The sequence below is a fragment of the Gossypium raimondii genome, chromosome 11 (genome assembly GCF_025698545.1).
Source record: "Gossypium raimondii isolate GPD5lz chromosome 11, ASM2569854v1, whole genome shotgun sequence".
Lineage (NCBI taxonomy): Eukaryota > Viridiplantae > Streptophyta > Magnoliopsida > Malvales > Malvaceae > Gossypium > Gossypium raimondii.
In genome coordinates this window covers 20,675,780-20,701,409 of record NC_068575.1, presented here as the reverse complement: position 1 = coordinate 20,701,409, position 25,630 = coordinate 20,675,780, and the positions used below count along the sequence as shown (strand labels likewise).

The 25,630-nt window shown below is 34.4% G+C and overlaps 1 protein-coding gene and 1 pseudogene across 1 annotated transcript; both read left to right on the top strand.

Moving 5' to 3' along the window:
• Positions 1-4,476: 4,476 nt before the first annotated feature.
• On the top strand, positions 4,477-6,681 carry LOC105804318 (benzyl alcohol O-benzoyltransferase). Its single transcript, XM_012636882.2, has 2 exons — positions 4,477-4,979; positions 5,642-6,681. Exons 1-2 carry the CDS (start codon positions 4,527-4,529, stop codon positions 6,554-6,556), a joined length of 1,368 nt encoding a protein of 455 aa, XP_012492336.1. The 5' UTR covers positions 4,477-4,526; the 3' UTR covers positions 6,557-6,681.
• Positions 6,682-22,578: 15,897 nt separating this feature from the next.
• On the top strand, positions 22,579-25,155 carry LOC105804322 (uncharacterized CRM domain-containing protein At3g25440, chloroplastic-like; annotated as a pseudogene).
• Positions 25,156-25,630: the final 475 nt, after the last annotated feature.

Below are 25,630 nucleotides of genomic sequence, written 5' to 3'. Positions count from 1 at the left end.
GGTAAGGTATGTGTTGAGGGGGAAAAAAGTCATGCATTGACTAGTCAATGATTAGACTATGGTTTCATAAAATAAAATAAAAAGGTCAGAACCAATGGTTTCCACTACTAATGAACCAGGGACAATTCCATGAATAATGCATGCATGGTTCTCCCTTAACATAAAAATTGCATGGTTAAAGAGCCAAAGTTCCAGATAATATCCTCCAAGACTAGTAACCACTGAACTCCTAGCACCATATCACAGCCTTTAATTGGAAGCACCATGAAATCTGTGTCAAACTAAGAACCTTGGACTTTCTATCTAACCCTCTTACACAACCCTCTGGTAAACAAAAAACTACCATTTGCCACAGTGACCTTCAACTGGTCTTGTTGCAACACAAGAAGTGACAGCCTATGCATTAGTTTAGCATCTATGAAATTATGAGTATTGCCTGAATCTACCAGAATAATAGCCCAAACAGACCCAACTCGAGCAGCTACTCACATAGTGTTGTGGCCTTGTGAACCAGTAATCGCATGTAAAGAAATAATATGAGATTTTGAGGGACTATCTTCAGGAATAACCTCTTCTAGCTGATTAGAATATTCATGGAATTCCTTCACCTCACTATTAGACATAGGCTCAGGTAAGAACTGGTACAATTGTGGTTTGACACACTTATGTCCCACATGATACTTGGCACCACACCAAAAGCAAAGCCCCTTCTGTTTTCGTTCAGCCATCACAGTAGGCGAAATGGATCTAGAGGTAGGTTTACTAATTAGAGCGTTTGTCACAGATGAAGTCTGAAAAGTAGAGATAGATCTCACAGGTGTTGAAGAATGCATTGATGCAACAAATGGGCTAAAGAAGAATCTAGAAAAGACATTTAAAAGAACTAAGATCTTTTTGGGGGAATAGGAGAGAATCCCCTCAATCTTCCTGGCTAATTGAATCCCTCTGCCAAAGTTGATGATTGAAACAGATCGAGGTAGTGGTCAATTTCTACATTCAAATTACTTATAAAAATACTAAGAGCATATGCTTTAGGAATATGCACTTGGTTAAGTAAGCTAACAAACAAATCTTGGTATAGTTCAACCATACCTTATTGCTTTAGACTAACCAACTCCTTTATAGGATCAAAAATGAAGCTGGATCCAAATCGGTCTTGTAGGCTTCTAGCATAGGCTGCCCAAGTCAACATGTGTAAGCCACCATTCCTTTGAGAATAAAATTGGTGCCAGTCCAGGGCTAGACCCTCTAGTTTTAGCATCATTGTACGAACTTTGTTTGTCTCAAGAGTTAATTCAACCTTAAATAATTGCTTAAGCTTAGCCCACTATCTTCTAAAATCACTCACATCGAACTTTGAACATTTGAGCCTACTAGGTCTGTCAAATCCATCAACCACAGGCAAGTGATTCTGTAGGTGGGCACTGCCCACATCAACAAGTGGAATAACACTTGCCCCAATAGGAACTTGACTAGCATTTGGCTCAACAAATTCTTTAGGAGCAAAACCAGGTGGTGCTCCCCTCATAACTCCCTTTCTCTTGCCAGTAAATCCAGTAGTGGGTTGTCCAAAATATTGGCCAAGTAATGTTTGAAGGTCTCCTCTAAACTCATCATTGAACTCTTGAAATTTAGTGTCCATCTTAGCATCCAGTCGAACCAATTCCTCTTGAAGCTTGGAAATTTCCTGTTGCATTCCACTGACCTATTTTTGTAAGCGAGTAGTAACACCATCTCCAGCCATTGTAGGTATCATAGTGGGCTCTGATACATTTTTTACACTCTAAAATCTAATATAGAATAATAAGAAGAATAGAGGAAGAAAAGAAAGAGAAAATGAAGAAGTTTTCTACAACTTTTCTGTATATGTATTTCGATAACCACCTTCTCTTATAGTTAGAGCATAAAAGAATGAGAAAGCAGATCTGGCGAAGTTAGTTACAATTTCCAACTAGTCTGTTAATGCTACTCATCATTTTACTAAAGACATTACACATAATTTCACTAAGTTTTATTATGTGTTTGCGCACCATTTAACTAAATGCAAAACACACTGTTTAGGACCCTTAATTCTAACGTACTGTTTCATCCCATACATCATATTTTCCTGATTTAAATTCTACCCCATAACAAATTGCATCGAACAATTAAGAGAAGTCATCACCTTTCTTAGTTTACGATACAAATTCATAACCTAGAATGACCCGATTAAAAGATCTAGGTTCTCAATTTGCTCCAATGTTGAAAACTTAACTTGCCCTTAGTCTTCCCTGCACAAAGTAAATAATATTATTATAAAATACCAAAAGAAAAAGAAGAAACGATTTTCCTTTTATGGGGAGGGGGAATAAGCAGACTCGTTGAGAGCATCGAGGTAGATAATGAGGCACCTGTAAAGATTAGAGACGAGATTGAGTTTGATATTCTTGAAATCATTGTCAATGACGACAGCGATCTGTGACTTCGCTAGGATTGAAATTATGTCACTACATGAGAGTGTGGGGTAATCGAAAAAGGACATGTTTTCTGGGTTCGAATTCGAGTGGTTGGTTGTTGAGAAATTGAGGGATAAATATCGATGAGAGTTGAACAAAGGCAGGTTAGTGAAAATTTTCCCACCAAATAGATATTTAAGCTTATATGGTTCTCTTCTTCACATATACTAGATACAATGTACAACACGAGGAGAGATAAATTTCCAAGTTTGACCCCAATTTAACTCGAAACATTTGATTCAAATTTTAACAAGAAATAGGGTTAATCTCACATTTCACCTCTAAAATTTCACCAAAATAGATATATTGGTGATACATCTATACTATATTTACTAGAAATTTTACCTCACGTATGTGCATGGAAGTCGTATATTTATAATATAATAAAAGTAACATACTGACGTATGGTTTGAAACTAATTAATAATCAAATAAATACAATACGATCTTAAAATTTTAAAAATTAGATTAAATTTGGAGTAAATTGAACTTTAAACACATAAATACATCATATTAAGAATATGTAATGAATACAATTATTTATCATGGTGTTGTCATTAATCTTAAGTTGGTGTCGAGTTAATTTGTAACATCATCTTAATCAACAACATTATTAATACATATAATTGTCGGAGGTAAAAAATTTGCATAATAAAATTAAAATGTATAAGTAAATCAAAATAAAACCTTAGTTGAATGCTAAATTTATAGCTTTTCCAATGTAATTGGCATGGGTTCAGATATCACTATAGACATTTTTTTTTGTTTTCTAAATTAAAAAAAATAAATTACCCTCAAATTTTCCTAACTGAGTTGGTGCCCAGTTGATTCGTGACACAAACTCAGTTAAGGATTTTATTAGTAGTATAGATTTATATATATTGCATTTAAAGATTTTAATTGAATTAGTGTCACCCATAATCGAGTTCCAACTCGATTGTTGAATTACAAAAAGAATTCGTATTTTAATAAAGTAATAAATAGTAAAGGTATTTTTTATATAAAGTCCGAAAAAGTGCATCTATACCATCTATCTATACTATTATAATGAGAGTGATTGAATCATGGTGTCACTCCCAAGTAAATTGAGTTTAGTAAAGATAAAACTGGATTTTTTTTTCAGAACATTATTTAAAATATTTATGTATTTTTATATATATTTTTAAAATTTGGACTAAATTGGGATAATATATAATCGATGAGAATTAATTTTTAAAAAATTATCACTAAATTGATATAATATGTAAAAGTTGAAGGCTAAATTTATTATTATACCAAATTTGAACTATCACCTCAACAAACACTAAATGACAATTCATAAAAATTAAAAATAAAAACACGAATTAGTTAAGTGACCATTTACAAAATTGGGGAACCATAAAATATTTTGATTAATTAATTAAAAGATTCATTCTCATAAAATATGATGATAGCAGCATAGAAAAAGAGTGATTCAAAGAGCAAAATGAGATCTCAACTATGGCGAACCATAGGTTTTGGTGCAAAAATCAAATACTATTCTTTTTTCTAATTAAATTTGATTGTTTGTAAGAGAAAAGAAAAGGAAGATGATGATTTAAAGACATAGTAGAATTGTATATACCACATGAACGAATATATGATATGGATTGATTTTATTGGTTGAAGGGATATATAAAATAATTTCTTCAAATTTTTTCAATCAGTATGATGTTCAACTATTTCCAGGAAGCTTTAAACTTGTTAATAAGGTAGAATTACATATATCTTTTATCAGTTTTGAGTTTTCGAAAATTTTATTAATATCCTTAATTTAGTATGATTCACCATTAACTTAATAATTTATAATATCCTTTTCCTAACCTCTTTATTTTTTATTAAGATAATTAGTCATTAAGTTCAAGGGGCAATTAAAAAAAATGAATGTTAAGTGCTACTTGAAGATTGAAATCAGTATATATCCAAGAACATAGGCAGGAATTGAAGAACAAGAAGAGCCCAAAACCAAGTGTATTCTCCTTCTGAACCACCATCCCATAAAGTTGAAACTCCCATGGCCAGAACAGTACAACCAACCTCTCTAGCGTTCAAGGTCCGCAGGAGTGAACCAGAGCTAGTGGTTCCTGTTAAGCCCACCCCTCGTGAGTATAAGCCATTGTCGGACATTGATGATCGACATGGTCACCGATTTCTACATCCAGTAATCCTACTTTATCGATATAACCCTTCCATGGAAGGGAAAGATCCTGCCAAGGTAATTAGAGATGCCATAGCAAAAACTCTAGTGTTTTATTATCCGTTTGCGGGTAGGTTAAAGGAAGGGCCTAATGGCAAGCTGAGCGTGGATTGCACCGGCGAAGGTGTGTTGTTCATTGAAGGGGATGCTGATGTTACCCTCCAACAATTTGGTGACAACCCTCTTCCACCATTTCCATGCATGGATGAGCTTCTCTTTGATGTTAAAGGTTATGGTGAGATGCTGAATTGCCCTCTCTTCCTAATCCAGGTCAGATATTTCCTCGTACTCCTAACACTACAAGAAGTATGATTACATGCTTTTATTCATCATCTTTACAAATATAATTGTTCTTCTTATTAAAATAAAATTATTTACATTTATCATATAATTACTTTTTTTTTCCACTAGTGGTTATAAGTTGCAAATGGCCCTCTTATTTTATTGCATGTGACATTTTATTATTCTCACAACTGTCCTTTCTTATATATATAAATCTATACCTTATACTAAAAAGTCAACTAGCACCAAGGATTCACACATGGAGTTAGTTTTTCTTTATTTGTTTGGTTTTATTTTTTAATTTTAGATGATATTTTATATTAAAAATTGGGGAGGAAAGATAAAATTTTATTTAAAATTATTTATTATAATTACTAATTAATTAATATATTGAAAAAATACCCCTAAAGAAGTGGGGTTTGATTCTAGTTTGAAATAAAAAATTTATAACTATTCATTATTTATTTATTTATTTTCAAGTAAATTTAACCATGAATCTCCTTCGTTGAGATTTTTTTAAAGAGAATTTAAGTTTAAGATTTGAATTTTTTTTTTAAATAAGCATTTACAAAAGGTATTGGTTGAAAATTATTTGTATTATGACTTTTTCATTATATAATTTCCTTTTTTGACATCAACTTTTAGCACAGGTAACACGATTGAAATGTGGTGGTTTCATCTTTACTATCCGTCACAACCACACCATGGGCGATGCCACCGGGTTGTTACAGTTCTTGAAAGCCGTAGGCGAAATGGCCCGGGGTGCATTGTCTCCTACCATTTCACCTGTTTGGGAAAGACATCTTCTAAATGCTCGAACCCCACCTCGAGTAACGTATGCGCATCTCGAGTTTGATCAAGAATTTATGGATAGGAATGATGATGAAATCACTCAACCTAACAACATGGTTAATCTCTCTTTTTTCTTTGGATCTAATGAAATCTCGACTTTACGTAAACTGATTCCCCCACATTATCAATGTACAACTCATGACATCCTAACTGCATGCCTATGGAGATGTCACACCAAAGCCTTACAACCTGACCCGGACCAACATATTCGCCTTATTTGTATCGTTAATACACGTTCCAAGTTTAATCCTCCATTACCATTAGGTTATTACGGAAACACAATAGCCTATCCGACAACTGTAACAACTGCCGACAAACTATGTCGGAGTCCATTAGAGTACGCGATAGAGCTTGTGAAACACACCAAAGGAAAAGCAACAGAAGAATACATGAAATCGACAGCAGATTTTCTGGTGACTAACGGTCGACCTAGCCTCACCTTGAACCGGTGGTCTTTCTTGTTATCGAACTTGACACGAATCAAGTTCCAAGACGTGGATTTTGGTTGGGGAAAGGCAGTGTATGGTGGAGACGCCAACAATACAGATGGAAAACATCTTATACCATTTACAAACACCAAAGGAGAAGATGGGATCGTAGTCCCACTTTACTTGCCTGCCCTAATTATGGAAAGATTTGTTAATGAGCTCAATAGCTTGTTGAAGAATGAGAATCCTAATGGTAACCATAATTATATCAAATCCAATATGTAAAAAGGAATAATTATGTTTCTAGTTTCATGTTATATTCATAATACGTTTGGGTGTTGTAATTGCGTTTAAAAGCATTTAAAATTCATGTTATATTCAAACATGTTTATAAACGATGTTATTTAAAATTTTAAATGTATTTAAAATTATTTATGAATTCATTTTTTAGTTCTTTATTTTTCAAATAATTTTTAAATATGTTTTGATAGATTATGTTTTAATTATATTAATTGCATATTTTTTAATTATCTTTTAAATATTTTTAATTATTTGAATTATTAATTACTAAACTTTCTTCTTTTATAATTTTTTTACAATAAAAGTACTTATATTTTACTTTGTAATTACGTTTTCAGAATTTGATTTACTAAAATTATTCTTTTACTCATACTAAAAATTCTTCTTTTATAATAAAATTCTTGAAAATATGTACTAATATTTAATATTTTGATTGAGTTAGTGTGATCCATAAATTGGGTCCTTGAGAATTTCAACAAAAAGATATATTTAATTTTTATATTTATTAGTTAAAATTTACAATCTAGTTCAATCCTTGGCATCAAACACCCAAATGAAAGGCACCTAAAGGCATTTCGAGAAAAGTTGCCAGAAGAAATAGTTAGAAGAATTGTGACCTTATCTCCCCCACACCCATTACCAGGACCTGACAAAATCTTTTGGGTTCGGTCCTTAAATGGGGCTTCTCGATTAAGAGTGCATATCAAATGATCAAAGAAAATACGTGCATTACACGAGATATTAGGTGGAAAAAGTTTGAAAATTTTAAGGACCGCATCACGTTCATTTTTTTCTGTGGCTTGTTTATAAGCAATGATTACCTTACTAATGTAGAGCATGTGCGAAGAGAAATTGGCAAAATTTCAACATGTTCAGTCCGTCACCATAGTACAAAAGATATTTTGCATGTCTTTAAGGATTGACCGATTGCCAAAAAGGTTTGGTTAAATCTTGTGCCTCCAAATTGTCAACCCTAGTTCTTTTCGGGAAATCTTTTAGATTAGGTTGGAGCAAATTTGGGAAATCATGAGTGGGCACCAAGATTCTCATCCCCTTGGGCTTCTCTCTTTGGATTGATAACATAGCATCTATGGAAGAATAGAAATCTATTTGTTTTTCAAGGTTTATCATGGAGGCTTTTGAAAACCATCAAGATATCAGTATGGTGGGCAAAACAGTACAACACTACTCATAGATGGGATCCGTCCAGAGAAATTAATGAGGTTTCTTTCTGATTATTAGGAAGAATGTTAGAATAACACCGTTTTTGTAGTTTAGTTATGTTTTCTTAGTTTTGTTAGATTTTTTCACAAAAAGAAAACACCCAAATGAAAGGTTATTTAATATAAAAATTGTTATGTACCTATCATTCATATTCTTACATTTCAATTATTATTTGAATAAGAACAATTAATAACTAGTGGATTTTTTTCTTACATTTCAATTAATAACTTTATTATGATATTTCCCATTACAGACCTGAAACCCAAATATAACCCAAACTACCGACCTACGACCCGAGAGGAGGGCTCGCAAAGGCTCACTGAGGAGCTCACGAGCCTAGCTCTTATGTCCTAAGTATTCACAGGTAGAGGTTACGAAGTCAAGCAAGTGGACCAGAAAAGTGTGTTTTCGGTGTGCGAGCTAGCAAATTCTTAGGTTTTGAAATTTCCGATAGGGGAATAGACGTGAACCTAGAGAAAATTTGTGTTATCTTAGATATGCCTCCTCTGCAAACAATTAATGATATTCAACGCCTAACAGGAAAAGTAGTGGCACTTAATAGGTTCATTTCCAGAATGGCAGATAAGTGTTTACCCTTTTTCAAAGCTCTAAGGACTTCTTTCTCATGAATCGAAGAGTTTTAAGAAGCTTTTGACAAAATCAAATTATATCTTACCTCCCCTCCACTATTGATGTCACCAAGCACCGAAGAGACTCTATTTGTTTATCTAGCGACCTCAGATGACACTGTAGCCGCGGTTTTGGTTAGGGCAGAAGGGGTTCGCCAATTTTCAGTTATTATGTAAGTAAGGTGTTGCAGGGTGGAGAATAAAGGCATACGGATATGGAGAAAATTATTTTTGCTTTGATAGTGGTAGCTCACAAATTGCGACCCTATTTCCAAGGTCATCCCATCACATTTATGACAAGCCAGCCCATTAAGGATGTATTGTCTAAAGTAGACATCTTTGGGAGAATAACAAAGTGAAACATCAAGCTGGCTGAATTTGGCATACGATATACCCCCAGAACAGCAGTAAAAAGTCATATTTTAGCGGACTATATAGTAGAATGCTCTTTTCAACAGACAATGGACCTCGCAAGTAACTTATTAATCATGATATTAACTCATGAACATTATTATGTCCTTTTAACATTTAATAAATGCATATGGCATACCATTATATCTTGTTGTATGTACTTGAAATAAATACATGTTTTGCTCTAAGATGTCTTTTTATATCTGTTGTATTGGACATAGTAGTAACTCCACCACAAGGGGAAGCAAGCTCGGATAAGTGTTTGATGAGATGGACAACCTATATTGATGGTTTCACGGTAAAAAAAATCTGGGGAAGGGGTTCTATTAATCAATCTTGATAAAAATGAGTGCCAGTATGGGCTATCTTTTGGCTTTCAAGCATCCAACAATACTGTGGAATGTGAGGCTTTGATATCTAGATTACAGTTGGCTCACCAACTTGGAGTAAGCGAGCTCATTGTTTACACTAATTCCCAACTGGTGGAAAAACAAATGAACGAAGAATATGAGGTAAAAGAGTCAATATTGAAGAGGTACCATGCCAAGGTAGCTTGATTGCTCATTGAGCTGGTTGAAGTACACATTTAGCAGTTGCCTAAAAAGGACAATACACACACAGATAATCTCTCGAGGTTAGCATCATCCATCATTATTGAGCACAAGGGGAGATCTTTTTGGAGCATAGGGAGGTCTAAGTGTATAGCCTAAGCTATGAGGAAACTTGGATGACTCTAATTGTGTAGACGCTGCAAGAAGAGGATGCTCAGTTGGATAAAAGAGAATTTGACAAACTCCGGTGCAAATCTATGAGGTATGTTACTACCAATTATAACTCAAATGTAGTCCAATCAATACATTATCTATGAATTGTTTAAATCTCAAGCTGCTAAAGTGGTTTGTTAATTATAACTGTTAGATATACCTTCTTGGAGGGTGTACTCTATAGAAAAGGGTATTCTCAGCCATTATTGTGATGTTTGTCACCCACAGAAACTAAGTAGTGATGCGTGAAATACACGAAAGAATTTGTAGTGATCATTTGGGAGCCAGATTCCTTGCACAGAAAGTGTTTAGACAGGGGTATTACTGGCCTACTATACAAAAGGATGCACACCATATGGTTTGTACATGCGACTTCTACCAGAGGCATGCTCAGATACAGTAGCAATCAACAGAACCTTTGCAAGTTATGTCGAGCTCTTGGCCATTTGCGACCTTGGGAATTGATATCCTTGGCCATCCCTGATAGCTATAGATCAGAAAAAGTTCATAGTAGTACCTATAGACTACTTCACTAAGTGGATAAAAGCAGAAGCCTTGGAGACTATTACAGAAAAATAGATAGAGAATTTCATCTAGAAGTCAATTGTGTGCAGGTTTCGCATACCGCGATTGATTATAAAAGATAACGACACACAATTTTAGGGAAAATTAAGAATTTCTGCAAAGACCTACATATTGCTTTAGCATAGAGTTTTGTTAAATCGCCGCAAACAAATTGCCAGGTTGAAGTAATAAATAAAAAGATTTTGACAGCTTTAAAGAATAAACGTATAGCTTTGGTTAAAGTTCTATGGCAACGCCATGGAGTCAAGGAAGCTACCTAAGAACCAGAAGAAGTTATGAAAGTGCAATACCCAAACCTATTTACAGGCAAGATTTTCGGGGACGAAAATTCCTTTAGAGGGTTATAACAGCCCATTTTTAGTAGTGTCAGAAATAGTGGTTTTGAAACCACGATTCTAATGAGAGAATAAATATTTTATTATTTATTTAAATTTTATGGGATTATATTAAGGTCGTATTAAAGTTTCGTTAAGAAATTTTTAAGTTTAAATGGTTAATTAGGTAAAAATGACCAAATTGTAAAAGATGCAAAAGTTGGTTTCTAATAGTTAAATGGATTAAATGACTTTTGAAATGCAAATTAATAGACATATTTGGTAATTATGTAATTTTTAATGCTAGTTTAGAGTAATGGATATGATTTAATTGTTTTATAAGCTTTTAAAACAAGGGTAATATAGTAAATCATTAAATAAGTGAATATACTATGAAAATCAGCTATCATCTTTCTCATTTTCACTTTGTTAATGCTGAAATCTCCATTTTTGAGTTAAGAAGTTCTGGCAAGCTCTTTTTTCTTGCATGGTATGCATTTTTGTCCCATTTTTAGTAATTTTATGTTTTTGAGCTCGTTTTAGCTTAAAATACATAGCTCAGGGGTTAATTTGCAAAATTGTTAAAGGTTGAGGGACTTGTCATGATTTTTTTAATGTGTTTTGATGTTAATTGGTAGATTACTAAACTTCGTTGTTAAACAAACTTGTTTTGTTAGGTGATTTTTAGTGAATTTAGGGTTTAAGAACTTATTCATGAAAATAGTAAAATTTCATGGTAACTTTATGAAATGATGATTTAAGTGGGTTGATATAAGTCCCTAAGAAGTTCGACTAGCATGTATGGAGGGTAAAAATTTTATTTTTACAAGTTTCGAGCTTAAAGACTAATTTGTGAAAAAGCTATAATATGAGGGTAAATTCATAATTTTATGATAATGTGAATTATTGATTGAATTGAAGTATTTAACTGAATCAATTTATCTATTTAGATCAAGATAAAAAATAACCAGACTTAAATCAGGAAAAATCTGAAGTTTTGGACTAGACTTCAACTTTGTTATTACAACCATAGTTGTCGAGGTAAGTTTGTATAAATTATAATCTTATTAATGATAGTTTGATTAATTATCGGTTATATTGTGTTAGTTATAAACTGGCTTGAAAATGGATGTATATCAACGATTTGAGTAATTGACAGATAAGTAATCCTTTTTGAACCTTAAGAATTCTTAGTATACGAATGACATGTCATTAGGGATTTCATGTTTCGGGTGCTAGTCTTGAATGTCCTACTGATGGCTGAGGTCCTACGATTGTTATGGGTTCTCCATAGGTCATGTGAGTAGCATTGTGTAGCTAACATTTGGACCCATAGCTCGTGTGAACAGGCCCATTTCACAACTCTTGTGAGCACTATTGAAAATGAAAGGTTACGGTTATATGGAAAGGCACACTATGTGTGAGTATTCCCTAGTATCCAATGCAATTCTAGATGGTTCAATGGGTAATTAAAGGGTAATGGCATGGTATGTATACAATTTGATATTAGTTCATGATCTTATAAAAATGTTAATGTGATAAATGTTGTGTACATGAAAATCTACTTATGATATGGTTGAACTTATATGTATCATATATGAACTTACTAACTTGTGAGTTTGATGGTGCCTATATAGGATTTTACTAAGCTTATGGTCTTGGTAATGACGTTATGCTTATTTTATAAATTGTGCTTAAGAATGTTAAGTTATGTTTGAGTTTATACGAGCTTACTAAGCACTATTTGCTTATGTAGTTACTTTCCTTTGTTTCGTAGATTATCGGAAGCTCGACCGATTAGAAGCTTGTCGGAGATCTATCACACTATCCGGCAGTCAGTTCAGTAGTTTTTGAGTTATTTTAGCCAAGGTTATAAATGGCATGTATAGGACCTCTTTATAATGGTAGTTCTTGAATGTGTTAATGATCAAATTCGCATGAATATGCTTTTAGAGTTTATGTCTTGTTTAATGGACTTTTAATGCCATGACAAGTTTAAGTCTTTTGGCCACTTTTAAGTACTTGTAATATATGGTCATTTTGGTATGTTTGTGGTGAAATGTGAATGTTTAAGTTGATGTCTTTGAGTAGCTAAATTGGATAGGTTTTGTGCTTGAGATGTGGCATTATAGCCTTGTTTTGATTGAAGTTGTTTTGTTATAAATGTGGTGCCTTTGAATGGTACATTGGTTAGGTGAAATAGGTTGATTGAATTGGTATGTTTAAATGTGTTTGAAAGGTGTTTAGGTCTTTGAATGTATGCACAAATGGAATGGTTGATTGGGTATGTTTTAGTTTTGAAATGGCTTGATTATAGGGTCAAATTCTGGAGAACACGGCCTAGGACATGGGCTGTCACACAGCCGTGTGACGCACACAGCCTAGCTACATAGTCGTGTGCCACTTATTCTTTCAAGTTAGTGAGCTACACGGTCTAGCACACGGCTGTGTGTCACGAGTCAGAGAGTTACATGGTCTGCGACATGGTCGTGCGACCTAACTTAGTGAGTTACACGATTTAAAACACGGGCTGGGACATGACCGTGTGTCCTTTTGTTCGACTGTTACACGGTTTGGGATATATCACATGGCCATGTGACCCATGTTTTTAAAATTTTCAAATTTTTCCCAAATTTTCTAATTTGTTTCGATTTAGCCCTAAATTGATCCCGAACTGATTTTACGACCTCAAAGTCCTAATTTAAGGCCCAAATGTATATGTTTTCTAAGTTTATAATGAGTTTTAAGTAATTTTCATTAAATGACATTATGGTTTTAATTTGTACGGTAATGTTCTGTAACCCTAATCAGACGACAAAGACGGGTTAAGGGTGTTGCAATTATTCCCACCGAAATAAGCCTATTGTAGTACCCCTAACCCATATCCGTCACCGGATTAGGGTTACTGAGCGTTATGGTACAAACGAAACATTAAAACATATATTTTATAAATAATTGAAAACATATTATAATAAATTTGTTCACATGCATATCGTCCTTTAATCTAGCTCTCAAGGCCTAAGGAATACCTTAGAAATAATTCGGGACCAAATTGGAAACATTTGGAAAGTTTAAGAAAAAGTTAGAAAAATTTGACTATAGGGGTCACACGGCCGTATGGCCAGGTTGTGTGCCTCACATGGCTGAGACACACGCCTATGTCTCAGGCCGTGTATTCTTCAAACTAGGGACACATGGTCGTGTCCCAACCCGTGTCCTCACCTGTGTAACTCTCTGAGTAGGGTCACAGGATCGTGTCATATGCCCATGTGACAAGTCGTGTAACTCTTCAAATAGCCCCACATGCCTGTGTGTCAGGTCATGTGCTAGTCCGTGTAACTAACTAACTTGCATGCAAAGGAACCTACAGGAGACACATGACCTTGTCACACATGGCTAAGTCACACGCCCGTGTCTTAGACCGTGTGGACCCAAAATTTGCCTAAAATCAAGTCATTTCCAATACCAATTCATGCATGATCCTTTAAGCAAATTGTGCACATATTCAAGGCATCAAAACCTTATCAAAACATACATATAAATTCCAATTCAAGGGTCCTAAATCAACTAACCAATATGTCATTCAAGGCACCACAATTTCAATCATCAAAACCTACCTAACATATATATTTTACCACTTACCAATCATCAACTACTAGTTCCAAAAACTTAATAAACATACAAAATAAGGTAGCTCAATGATACAAACCATCAAATGATACTAATAAACCATTCTCATCCGTTATCAAATGTGACCAAAAGTACTTTCTAAGCAAGCATTATGCGTATATGACACCAATACACTAACACATTTAGTTATTATTTACATATTCATCAAACATCACTTTAAAACATCCTATATACATTTCAACCACAAATTCAACTACATAAGTTTATACATGCCACTACCCTAGGAGATACAAAAACTACCAATATCAATGGATAGTGTGAGTCGAAGGTTTGATCCGTCCAAAACGTCAGCGAAAATAATCTACAAAACAATCCACAAGAATGAATAAGCTTATAGCACTTATTAAGAACATAGTATATCATTTAATCTAACAATAATTGAATACGATTCATATATTATTTGATTCAGAGTTACCTGAGTCTAAACAGGGCACAAAAGTGCATTCAGGGGTACTGAAGTAGAAACACGGGCACGTATGTGCAATTCAACAATAATATTATAAAAACATAATAATTAAAACATCATAATATAAGTACACAAATAGAAATTCGTTTACATATTAGGACACTACGAACTTACCTTGACAACTAGGACGTAGAATTATGATCGAGCTAATCTGTAGCTTTCACTTTCCCTCGATTTAGATCCGGTTGAGGTTTGACTTGATCTAAATAAATACTTGTATTCAATTAAGTATTTCATTTAATCTCAAACGTTCTATTTAATTCATATTTCACATTTATGTGTAACTACCATTTTTCCTTTAACATTTTAACTTTTCACAATTTAATCCTTAAGCTTATAACATAAAATCTAATCATTTCTATCAAATTCCATGTTAACCAAATATGCAAGGGACCTTGAAACTACTCATATTTATCATCTTTTCATAATAAAACCTTATAATTTATACCTTTAACAATTTAATCCCTAATTCCAAAATTTATCAAAATCACTTAACAAAACTTGTTTATTTTTCAACAAAGGTTCATAATCTATCATTTAACATCAAAAATCATTCAAGAACATTTCTGGCATAACCCTCAATCTTTAACAGTTTTACAAATTGATCCCCGAGGTAGCTAGGTTCAGCTAGAACGACCTCAAAAACATAGAAATCATTAAAAACAGGCTTAAAAATCATACCATGCAAGTGAAATTAAAAGAAAAGCTTCCCCCCCCTTTCAATGGTGTATTCAGCCAAGAAGAAGAAGAAAATAAAAGATGATAACCTTATTTCATCTTTTTTTTACTTAATTTTTCATTTTAATTCCTTAATTACCATTTTAGCCTTATTACTATTTATAATTTACAACAACACCTTGCCATGAATATCCACTAGCCATAGTAATGGTCTAATTACCATATAGGTCCCTTCACTTTAAAGTTTCATAGCTACTTGACACCCTTAACTAATAGAACTCCAGTTTTACACTTTTTACGATTTAGCCCTTTTCACTTAATCATGCAAACATTAAAATTTCTTAATAAAATTTTAATATGAACTTACTAACATCTCATACACATTAAAATAATAATAAAATAAAAATTTACTCATCGGAGTTGTGGTCCCGAAACCACTATTCTAATTTCTCTAGAAACGGGTTATTACACCTATAGTCGCATAGGATAGCACACTTTGACGAAGCTGCAAACCAAGAGGCGATGAGGACTAATTTAAACCTTATAGAAGTTAAAAACACAACGTGTGCCCAACAAGTAGCTCACTATTATAATTCCAAGGTTAGAAATAAATAGTTTCAAGTAGGTGACCTAGTGCTGAAGAATATTGAGGCAAGTTTCCTTGCATCATAACAAGGCAAGATGGCCCCCAATTAGGAAGGACTCTATAGAATCGTATAGAAAATAAGGTATGGAACGTACAAGTTGGCAAAAATGGAAGGTCCTGTCTTGCCACGAACTTAGAACGCCCATCACTTGAAAAAGTACTATGTATAGTTTTTTACTCATTAATGAAAAATGTTATTTACAGATATCTATATTTAAGTTATTTGTTTACTAAAACAGCTCACTGACCTACACTCACAATTAGTAAACTCCAACACAACTCATGGACCTACCCTCCCAGTTGATGTTTAAAAGTTAGCTGAGTTAAGCTTGCAACTCTGAAACAGCTTGCGGACCTATGCTCCTAGTTGATGTTTAAAGCTTAGCTGAGTTATGCTTACAGCCTTTATTTATTTGTGTTAGTTGAGTTAAGCTCGCAACTCTGAAACAACTCACAAACCTACGCTCCCAGCTGATAAACTCTGACACAGCTCGTGGACCTACGGTCCTAGTTGATGTTTAAAGGTTAGATGAGTTATGCTCACAACATTCATTTATTTTAGTTAGCTAGGTTAAGCTCGCAACTTCGAAACAGCTTACAAACCTACGCTCTCAGCTAATAAACTTCGACACAACTCATGGACCTGCGCTCCTAGTTAATGTTTAAAGGTTAGTTGAGTTATGCTCACAACCTTCATTTATTTGAGTTAGTTGAGTTAAGCTCGCAACTCTGGCTGACCTACCCTCCCAGCTGATAAACTTCGACATAGCTCATGGACCTACGCTACCAACTGATGTTTGAAGGTTAGCTGAGTTATGTTCACAGCCTTCATTTATTTGAGTTAGCTGAATTAAGCTTGTAACTTCGAAACTACTTGTGAACCTACATTCCTAGCCAATGTTTAAAGGTTAATTGAGTTAAGCTTTCAACCTAAGTTATTTAAGACTATTTGAGTCAAAATTGGTTAAGAATTGCATAAATAAAGCCATTGGGCTACACTAATTCAATTGAAAGCTTATGAGAACGTGTTCAAAATTTTGGCTAAGTCCAATCCATCTTTATTAACAATATCATTGTGCAACAAGATATATGGTATTCGCAAAATGGTATAATGGTATAACATTAACAAATAAGCTTAATTTTTTTTCAAAACTCAAAATTTTCATTTCGTATTAAAAAAATGAGTACAACAATACACAAATTAAGGCATATCATTAGCCCCTTCAAGGTTGCTTGAGGCTTCGTTCTCTCTCATGCTTCCTTCGCCAGTTTTGTTGTTGTCACCTTTTTTGGCAGTAGCAACACTAGTTTCACTTAGATCTTCGTCCAAGTAAAAATCTTTACAATTCCTCCATTTGGACGTGAACTCTTCCCATTCAGCTCCTCAAGGGAAGCGGACATCAAATTCCAATTGATCATCGGTAACGTCACAGAAAGCATCAAGATTAACTCTGCGTGTATTAAAAGGGCAACCAGTAACTTGCGCGTACAGCAAGATATTGGCCTTCAGCTCGGGCAGGAAGTTGTTAAAATTTTGAAGAGTTTCCTTCTTAAAATCTTCTAAAGCTTCAATGTGCCTCTGTACTAAGCTCACCATTGCAGCCTTCTACTCTTTAGCCGTTTTGCTCACAGTGACCTTATGTTCTTCAACCATCTTCTTCATAGTAGCATCCACACTCTATTTTTCTTCTTTTTCAGTTGCGACCTCCTTAGATAATTTCTCTACCTTTCCCTCAACAATCACCAAAAGTTCAGCTAAGTCATTAATCTTCCCCTACAGGTCTTGGTTTTCTTTCTTTTGTTTGGAATGGAGCTCGCAAGCTCTCTTTAGAGCTCTCATAGCATTCTAGTAAGAATCATCGCACTCCCTCTTGTTTACTTCAGCTTCGCTTATACCTTCCCTGAGACCCAAACCAACCATGCTAGCCTCAGCCAAAAGAACTTGTAGGGATAGAGCTAATTTTTACAGAAAAGGCTTCTTTACACGACTAAACGAACTAACCAAACACGCTCTTTAGTTACTTCTGGCACACAGATCTTCAGGTGGTTGGTGGCATCATTGGAATATAAGGGAATTCCCTCATGCTCATATGCTCGTACTGAAGGAACAGTTCGCCAGTCTCACCACCTATCGTAACAAATTTTATAGGTGCACTAGCTACACCATGGTCAACGATAGTGCTTAAAACTCCTTTATTTGAATGCTCCTCCATGGTTGGGGGATAAGGAGAAGGATCAACAAGGGGTGAGTTAGCAGGAACAGCAGGTGAGCTTACATTAGCGACAGAAGGTGAGCTCGCAACAGGGGAAATGGGAGTAACAACCACAATAGCAGAAGCTCCAGCGCGATTTTTTCTTTTTTTTTTTTGTCGCTGTTCTAATCTTGCACTGTCTTCTCTTCATCGCTACTTAACACAATATTAGCAGCCCTTGTGTTAGTCCTGTGCTTCTTGCGCATATCCAATATAGAAAGTCGCACGTCCATGTATTCGTCAATTTTCTGTAACAAGCTAGTAACTCCTCCGAACTATCTTCAGTGTCACGAGTTGTGCCTGCACCAGCAACAAATCTAATATCAGTAGTAATAGCAAGCAAGTTAGGGTTCACACCACTTCCACATGTGGCGAAGGCAGTGAGAACCAAGGGCGAGGCCTCATTTTACAGAAGCTATAGAAGTAGTTCCTTAGTTCTTTGTATCCTAACAATATTAGTCCTAGGTCATCTTTGGCCCCATACGGCCACGTGAACCTCTCAAGCTGCACCCTAACAGCATCAACTACTTCATTATTATCACCTTGTTTCCATTCGTTGAGGCTAAATTTTTCTAGACTATATTGGAATACATTCCTCACGGTCAAGACATCCTTTAGATTTAGAACACGCCCCTTGTAAAGCCTCTCAAATTACGCCCAACCTCCTTCTATCATAATGTTTCATTAAGTTAAGCACACATCCTTACTCGGCGAGAACCACTCAGTGGGAAAACCGAAGCCATCGACAAGCTTACACTTCACCCGAATATACTTGTTCTGATTCAAACGGAGATTGGAACACTTATTGAAAATGATAAATTCCACGTCTTCGCAAAAGGTGAAATAATATAAACCTGATGACTTCCTTCGATTGTGGGCCTTCAATTGGTATAGACGTTGAAAAAAGAGAACAGTGGCACCTCATCGCGTCGACAACAATCGATAAAGTAGGCCATCGTAATCCACTAGGAGAACTCGGATAACTTGCCAGGGGCGATCCCATAATCCTTGAGTAGGTAGCAGAAGAAACGATGTAGAGGCAAGTGGAATCAAGCCTCTATTACATGGAGGGGGAGCAGAATATTGTCATCGTTGGTATCGCTCAGTCGATGCGACCCTACAAGAATAAAAAAAATTACACGTGAAATTGGGAATTTTAATTCCTCGCGTAGCTAGGGCATGAAACATTTCCTCACTCTTTGTAGTGCAGGGATATAAATTAGCCTCAGCAGGAACCTTTTTCGTACGCTGTCGCGGTGGATAACTCAGAGTTACCTAACCAATACCTCCCCTAGTTTAGGCATGGTCGAAATAGAGGGGGAAAGAATACCCAAAGTAGAAAAATTTTACAGGGGTTTACCTTGAAAGAAATGCCTCTCGTCGATCGCAGTTGTTGAGAATTTGTAATATGTGATTTTTACGGCTTTTAAACCCCCTTTTAAAGAGTTTCTTGCCTTTTTGCTTTAACAATTCAAATAACCGAGAATTATGGAATGGTCAGATGGAAGTAGATGTAATCCACTCGTACACGTGGCAAAGTAAACATTATACATCAGTAATCAAAGCGTGTTTAATAAGTCATATAAATTCAAAACATTGGCTCTAAGAAGTGCACTTTATAACCCTTAGAGCCAACAGGGGGACTATATTGTTATGATATTTCCCGTTGCCAACCCGGAACTCGAATATAACCTGAACTACCGACCCACCACCGAAAGGAGGGCTCGCAAGCTCAGTTCGCGAGCCCTACATTAGGGGCTCGTGAGCCTAGCTAGCATGTCACTAGGTGTTCACAAGTAGAGGTTACGAAGTCAAGCGAGTAGACTAATGAACACGTAAAGTCTAGAACAACATATGTGTCGGCATACATAGAGCCTATTTAGTACGTCACTTCAATGAGCAGTAACCATATCTTATAAATACTCAATTCTCCTCACATTGAAGACACAACAAAATACTCAAGAAACTTGTGACATTTTTTTTTCTTGCATTTCAATTATTTTTGCGGAAATAAATACATAATCGTTACACTTATTATTTTGAATCCACAATATAAAATTATAATAACCTAATCTTTGCACTCATTATTTCAAGTTCACAATGATAATACAGCTGCCATTTACATTTAACTTACGATTTCAATTTATTAATTTATTTGTCCTAATACATCTGTATATTTAAATTTCCATGTATAATCAAGGTAAGAGTTGCCTTAACACTAAAGGTAATTAATGAAAATTAAATTGCTTATTCTTTTTTTTTTTCAAATTTCGTTGAGAATTTAGGGATTTTTTATGCTCTGAGAAGTATTTAAATACTTTTTAGGGTTAATCACTTAACGCAATCCTTTATTTTGTTCTTTTGTAATCGACTAGGCAAAACACTGAAACTAAATGATTGTTAATAATATGAATTTGTTGGGTTTTTTTTTTACAGTGGTTAGATTTGGCAAAAAAAGAGGACCTAACTCATCTGAGAAGTAAGAGATCTACGTAGGTGAAGAAGGCGAGAAGCCTTGTTGAAAGCTTTGATGGATTTTAAGTCTTTGATTTCTTTTGATAATGTTTTTATTATACATTACTTGTTTCAAGGATTGGATTGAACTACCATTTTGTTTGCTTGACATTATGTGATATGCTATCGATTATCTTTAACGTTCTCTCTGTTAAGCAAAATGAATGAATCATCCGAGTCTCTAAAATCGAGTCCTCGAGCTTCACATATTAATTTTGTGATATAATAATGGCAGCTATTGCTTCAATTCGACAAATTAGCGGGCAATTTACATTCTCTGTCAAAAGGTTTGCTCCATTTTCTCCTTTTTCTAAATTTTTTTTTCAAGGTTTAATTTAGTTTACTGCTTGCTCAAAAATGTATCAATTGAAGGAAAAGGAATATTTTGATTCTTAATCAATTTTCTTTTGACCTTGAATCTTGCTTATGTTGATCACTTTTTCTTTTTCAATTTTTTGTTTTTGATGATTTTGTGATTTTTTTTATAGTTAGTGTTAGAGAACTTGAATGCTAAGCTTTACATGAAGTTTTCTTTCATTTGCTGCAATTAAGAGACAGAAGAAAAGAATTTTGAAATTCTAAGTGATGTTACATTCTTTATTAACATTCAAGAGATATAAATTCTAGGTTTGAAAGATAGACTATAGAGACACCTTGTGAGCCAGTACGCTTGCGAATCCAATAATTCGCGAGCACAAGACCTTGTGAACCCGAACTGATGAGCCACATGTCTGACATGGATAGGATATCTGTCATTCAGATGGTGCACATATCCATTCCTCAGACATGACAGCCCATACCAATGGCAATAAGTCATTAATAGATTGGCTAAATTCCAGGGAGTTTGGAACCAATATATGAGTGAAACATGACATCTTGAGAACTATCAGAAACAACCCCTTGAAAGTTTATTGACATCAAAAAAAGGGGCTAAGAGCCTAAGACATTCTTCCCTCTACCACTCTCAACTCTCTCCTCTCTTCTCCAATATTTTCTTGACATCCACATTCCGATTATCTCAACTCTCTCACAGCTTTCCCCCAGTGGGTGAACAGTCACAAATTGCCGCAACCTCCTCCTTGTATCAACAATATATATAATCGAAATTTTTTTTCCTTAGATAGAAATTGTAAACTCTAATCTGTCAAAGTTGGTGACAAATATTATTTTGCTTGTTATTGCAGCGAATCTTTACTCAGGTTCTGTTGTTTTGTCCAAAATGAGCCCTTTTTTCCTAGACCATGCCATGATTGTATCACATTTGCAAGCCAGAGAAGCTACAGTGCTTTGAGGCCTTCATTACATGCACTATGTGTAACCTCTCCTTCTGATTTTTCATTGCTGGCGAAGCAGAATGTATTTCAGCTTCACAACATACTTGGTAAATGGTTGCATGCAAGATATTTGAGTAATGCATCAATTGAGCTAAAGACAGATGAGGATGTTATCAGGTTTTCTTTTAATAAACCGGTCTGTAGATTAGCCTCCACAAACAGAAAGAGGAAAATGTCTAGAAAGGCAAAAGTGAATGAGCTTCGTTTCTATCGTCTAAAGGCTAAAAAGAAGATGAATTCACCAAATCCAGAAGTTAGGATTAGATATAAACTCGAGAATGTTAGATAGCTTCTCATTTTTACTATAGTTCATATTTTGGTTAAGAGTTGTTATCTTTTTCTTGGATGTGAGCTTTCTTAGTAGTCACTAGTAAAGTCTAACATGTTGGTTTTTTCCCCCCTCGTTCTCTCTTTTCTAGTTCATCTTCACTTAGTTATATGAATTTATTCCAAAAAGATGTCTTTGATTGTTATTTTTGTAAATACTCCAGGCCAAATGAAAGGAAGCATGGCTGATCGAAAAGTTGAGAAAATATGAGGTTCCCAAGGCCCCAGCTGAAGCATATGATCCTGAAATTTTAACTGAGGAAGAGATACACTACCTAAAGCGTACTGGTGAGAAGAAAAAAAACTATGTTCAAGTTGGAAGACGAGGAGTATTTGGAGGTTTTGTTCTCAATATGCATCTGCATTGGAAGAAACATGAAACTGTGAAGGTCATTTGCAAGCCTTGCAAGCCAGGGAAGGTTTATGAATATGCTGACGAACTTGGTCGACTTAGCAAAGGCATTGTGATTGACATCAAACCTAACAATACTATAATTTTTACCGTGGAAAGAATTATGTGCAACCAAATATTATGTCTCCAGCAGATACCCTGTCTAAAAACAAAGTAATATTTCTTGGCTTTCTTTGGTTATCTGTTTATTGCTTATATATTTGATATTTCCTAAATTTTCCTCCTTGAGAATTAGTTGTCGGTAATTTGTGATTTCTCATTTCCATTCAGTCATGCTAGCATCAATGCATGGAACTACTAATGCATCAGGGTTATTTATTTATTTATTTTATGTTTTGTGTGTGTACAAAGTAAAAAGGTAGTTCGGCTCGGTTTGTGTTTGTAGATATTTATGCTTCAAAGTTATGACTGGAATTTTAGGCTGGTTTAGCATCTTAAGACCTGTAGTTGTTGGAGGTTTATTTGTACTATAGTGGTAAACACAATTCAGTGTTACTCCCATTGTCATATTGTAATACATCTAAATAAATATTCTCTCTTTAGTGAAGTTGTTTTCTGTTTGACAAGGATACTGTAGTTTACTTGTGGCTGACACATTAGGGAGAGTTCAACAGTTCACCAGTTTTTTATTCTGATGCGTGATATCAATATAGATGACCTTTTTCTATTCAAATATTGCAGGCTATGGAAAAATACAAGTACGAACAATCCCTCGATCATACAAGTGAATTCATTGAGAAGTTGGAGAAAGAGCTGGAAGAGTATCTTGAGCATAAAGCTTGGTACCATAAAGCAAAAGAGAGTGAACCACAGGATTTCGCAGTAAGTATATTACAACATCAATTACAAAATAATTGCCACATTTCGGTTTCTAATCATTTTATGTTGTTGCAGTTATGCATTAATAACCCCTTTTCCAAAGTTACATGATCTCAGTGTATATGCATCAGCATCTGTTTCACTTGTGTCTCATGGGACAAGTAATACTTTTTCTGTTTATCGGTGAAACTGGGTAATAAGCAGACATAAGGATGATAGAAGATTGCAAATAATGACTAAGAAAAATCATTTGGGTTTTGTTACAAAGAAAAAGAAAATTGCAAATGCATACACCTCCAATTGTTGCCACCAAAGCCTTATTGTTTTCTCATTGCTTTGACCACAAAAGGAAATTGATTGAGCTTATGGATTCTATACTTCTAAAATAACTCCTGATTATATAGTTTGGTGATTAAGTCGGGTCATATTGTCTCTTTCGGCCTATTGGATCTCCTGGCTTAGTATTTGTTATGATATTTTCATTCTCCCCTTATTTTTGGATTATATCTACTTGTTATTGTTTCGAATGTGATTTCATGAATCTGTTGGTTCAGTTCAATGCTTTCTTTTATCCCCCTCTTTATCAAGGCTTGTCTATTTCAATGCAGGACGATAATGGATGCATCTCAACTTTGAGTTAAATAATCATCTTCTTGACTGGATGATACAGACCGCAAGCAAAACATCGATGAGTGTTTTATTCGGTTCATGGCATCAAGTTATTTCTCATGCCGTAAGCATTCAGTCAACTTTTGACCTTATGAAGTTCCAATTTGAGAGTAATTTTATTATATATTCAACTCTCAAATTTATTTTTATTTTATAAAAATGTCCAACTATATGACCTTAAATCTTACAAAATAAAAATAAGAAACTATTTGTTGACATAAAATTTCGTCACTGGTTTTAAACATAAAACTACCAACAAATGGGATACAACGACGAAATGTACTGAACTATAGAATTTTCTGGGTTTGCAAAACTAAGTTTCGGTATGGGTATGTTTTCTGGGATTTGATTCCGTTTTCCCCAACGGGTGAATTTGATTTTGGTATACCTTTTTGATTGGGATTCCATGTTTATTATCTGTGTAGTCTCTGCTTTGATTTTGTATTGGGATTTTGTTTGCTCCGTCCAGTGCTCCTTCGATAGAAGACGCCAGCGACAAACATGAAGCTGCCGCTAAGACAGTCGACTTCTCGAACAAAGAACAAGCACTATCAACAGCAGAATGTGAAGTATAGGAATTGAAATCAGCTATTGAAAGTAAACGTCCTCTCAGAGCAAGAAAAGGAAAAAAATTGAAAGTATAAAAACATTTTTTTATTTTATTATATTGTTTAGATTATGACATCATCATAGCATCATTTATGCCACATGTTATAATTTTATTTTAAACTTAACTACGTTAGACTTGAGTGTCGATTTAGTTAAAAAAGTTTGTTATCAATCTAAGATTAAAAAAATTATGAAATACCAAACTTGAGGAAGTGAATAAATTCAAGTATTAATTTTATAATTAACTTTTTTACTACATTTATTTATTCTAATTTCATCTTGTAATGAGGTAACGTATTAGTTGAGTTCACTGACTTTTATATAAAAGAAAATATTCACATTAGTACCAACTCTTTTAATGATTTGGATTAAATCATAACACTAATCGAATTTTGAAAAATTAAAATAAATAGACTAAATTTTCAAGTATTTTTAAGTATTATGACATGTAGCTTTTAATATTTTTTATTTTATCATCTTGGCCCTTTAGATGAAAAAGTTGAATGTACCATTGATATTATAACAATATTGACGTGACAACGTGTATGACAGTTCATAGTTCATGTGTACTTCATAAATTCAAGAATATAATAATAATTTGAAAAATATCAACAATTGCTATAAATTTTAAATTTTTATGAACTCTTTTAAAATTTGTTGCTTTTTTTTGTTTTAATTTTTCAAAAATTTATGATAACATATTTTACTTAGCTCAT

What these genes read in the sequence shown, in the direction of transcription:
- LOC105804318 (XM_012636882.2), top strand. Translation starts at nt 4,527, where the DNA reads ATGGCCAGAACAGTACAACCAACCTCTCTAGCGTTCAAGGTCCGCAGG. An exon ending in GCCCTCTCTTCCTAATCCAG is followed by an intron (nt 4,980 to 5,641) that starts GTCAGATATTTC and finishes CTTTTAGCACAG; the next exon opens with GTAACACGATTGAAATGTGG.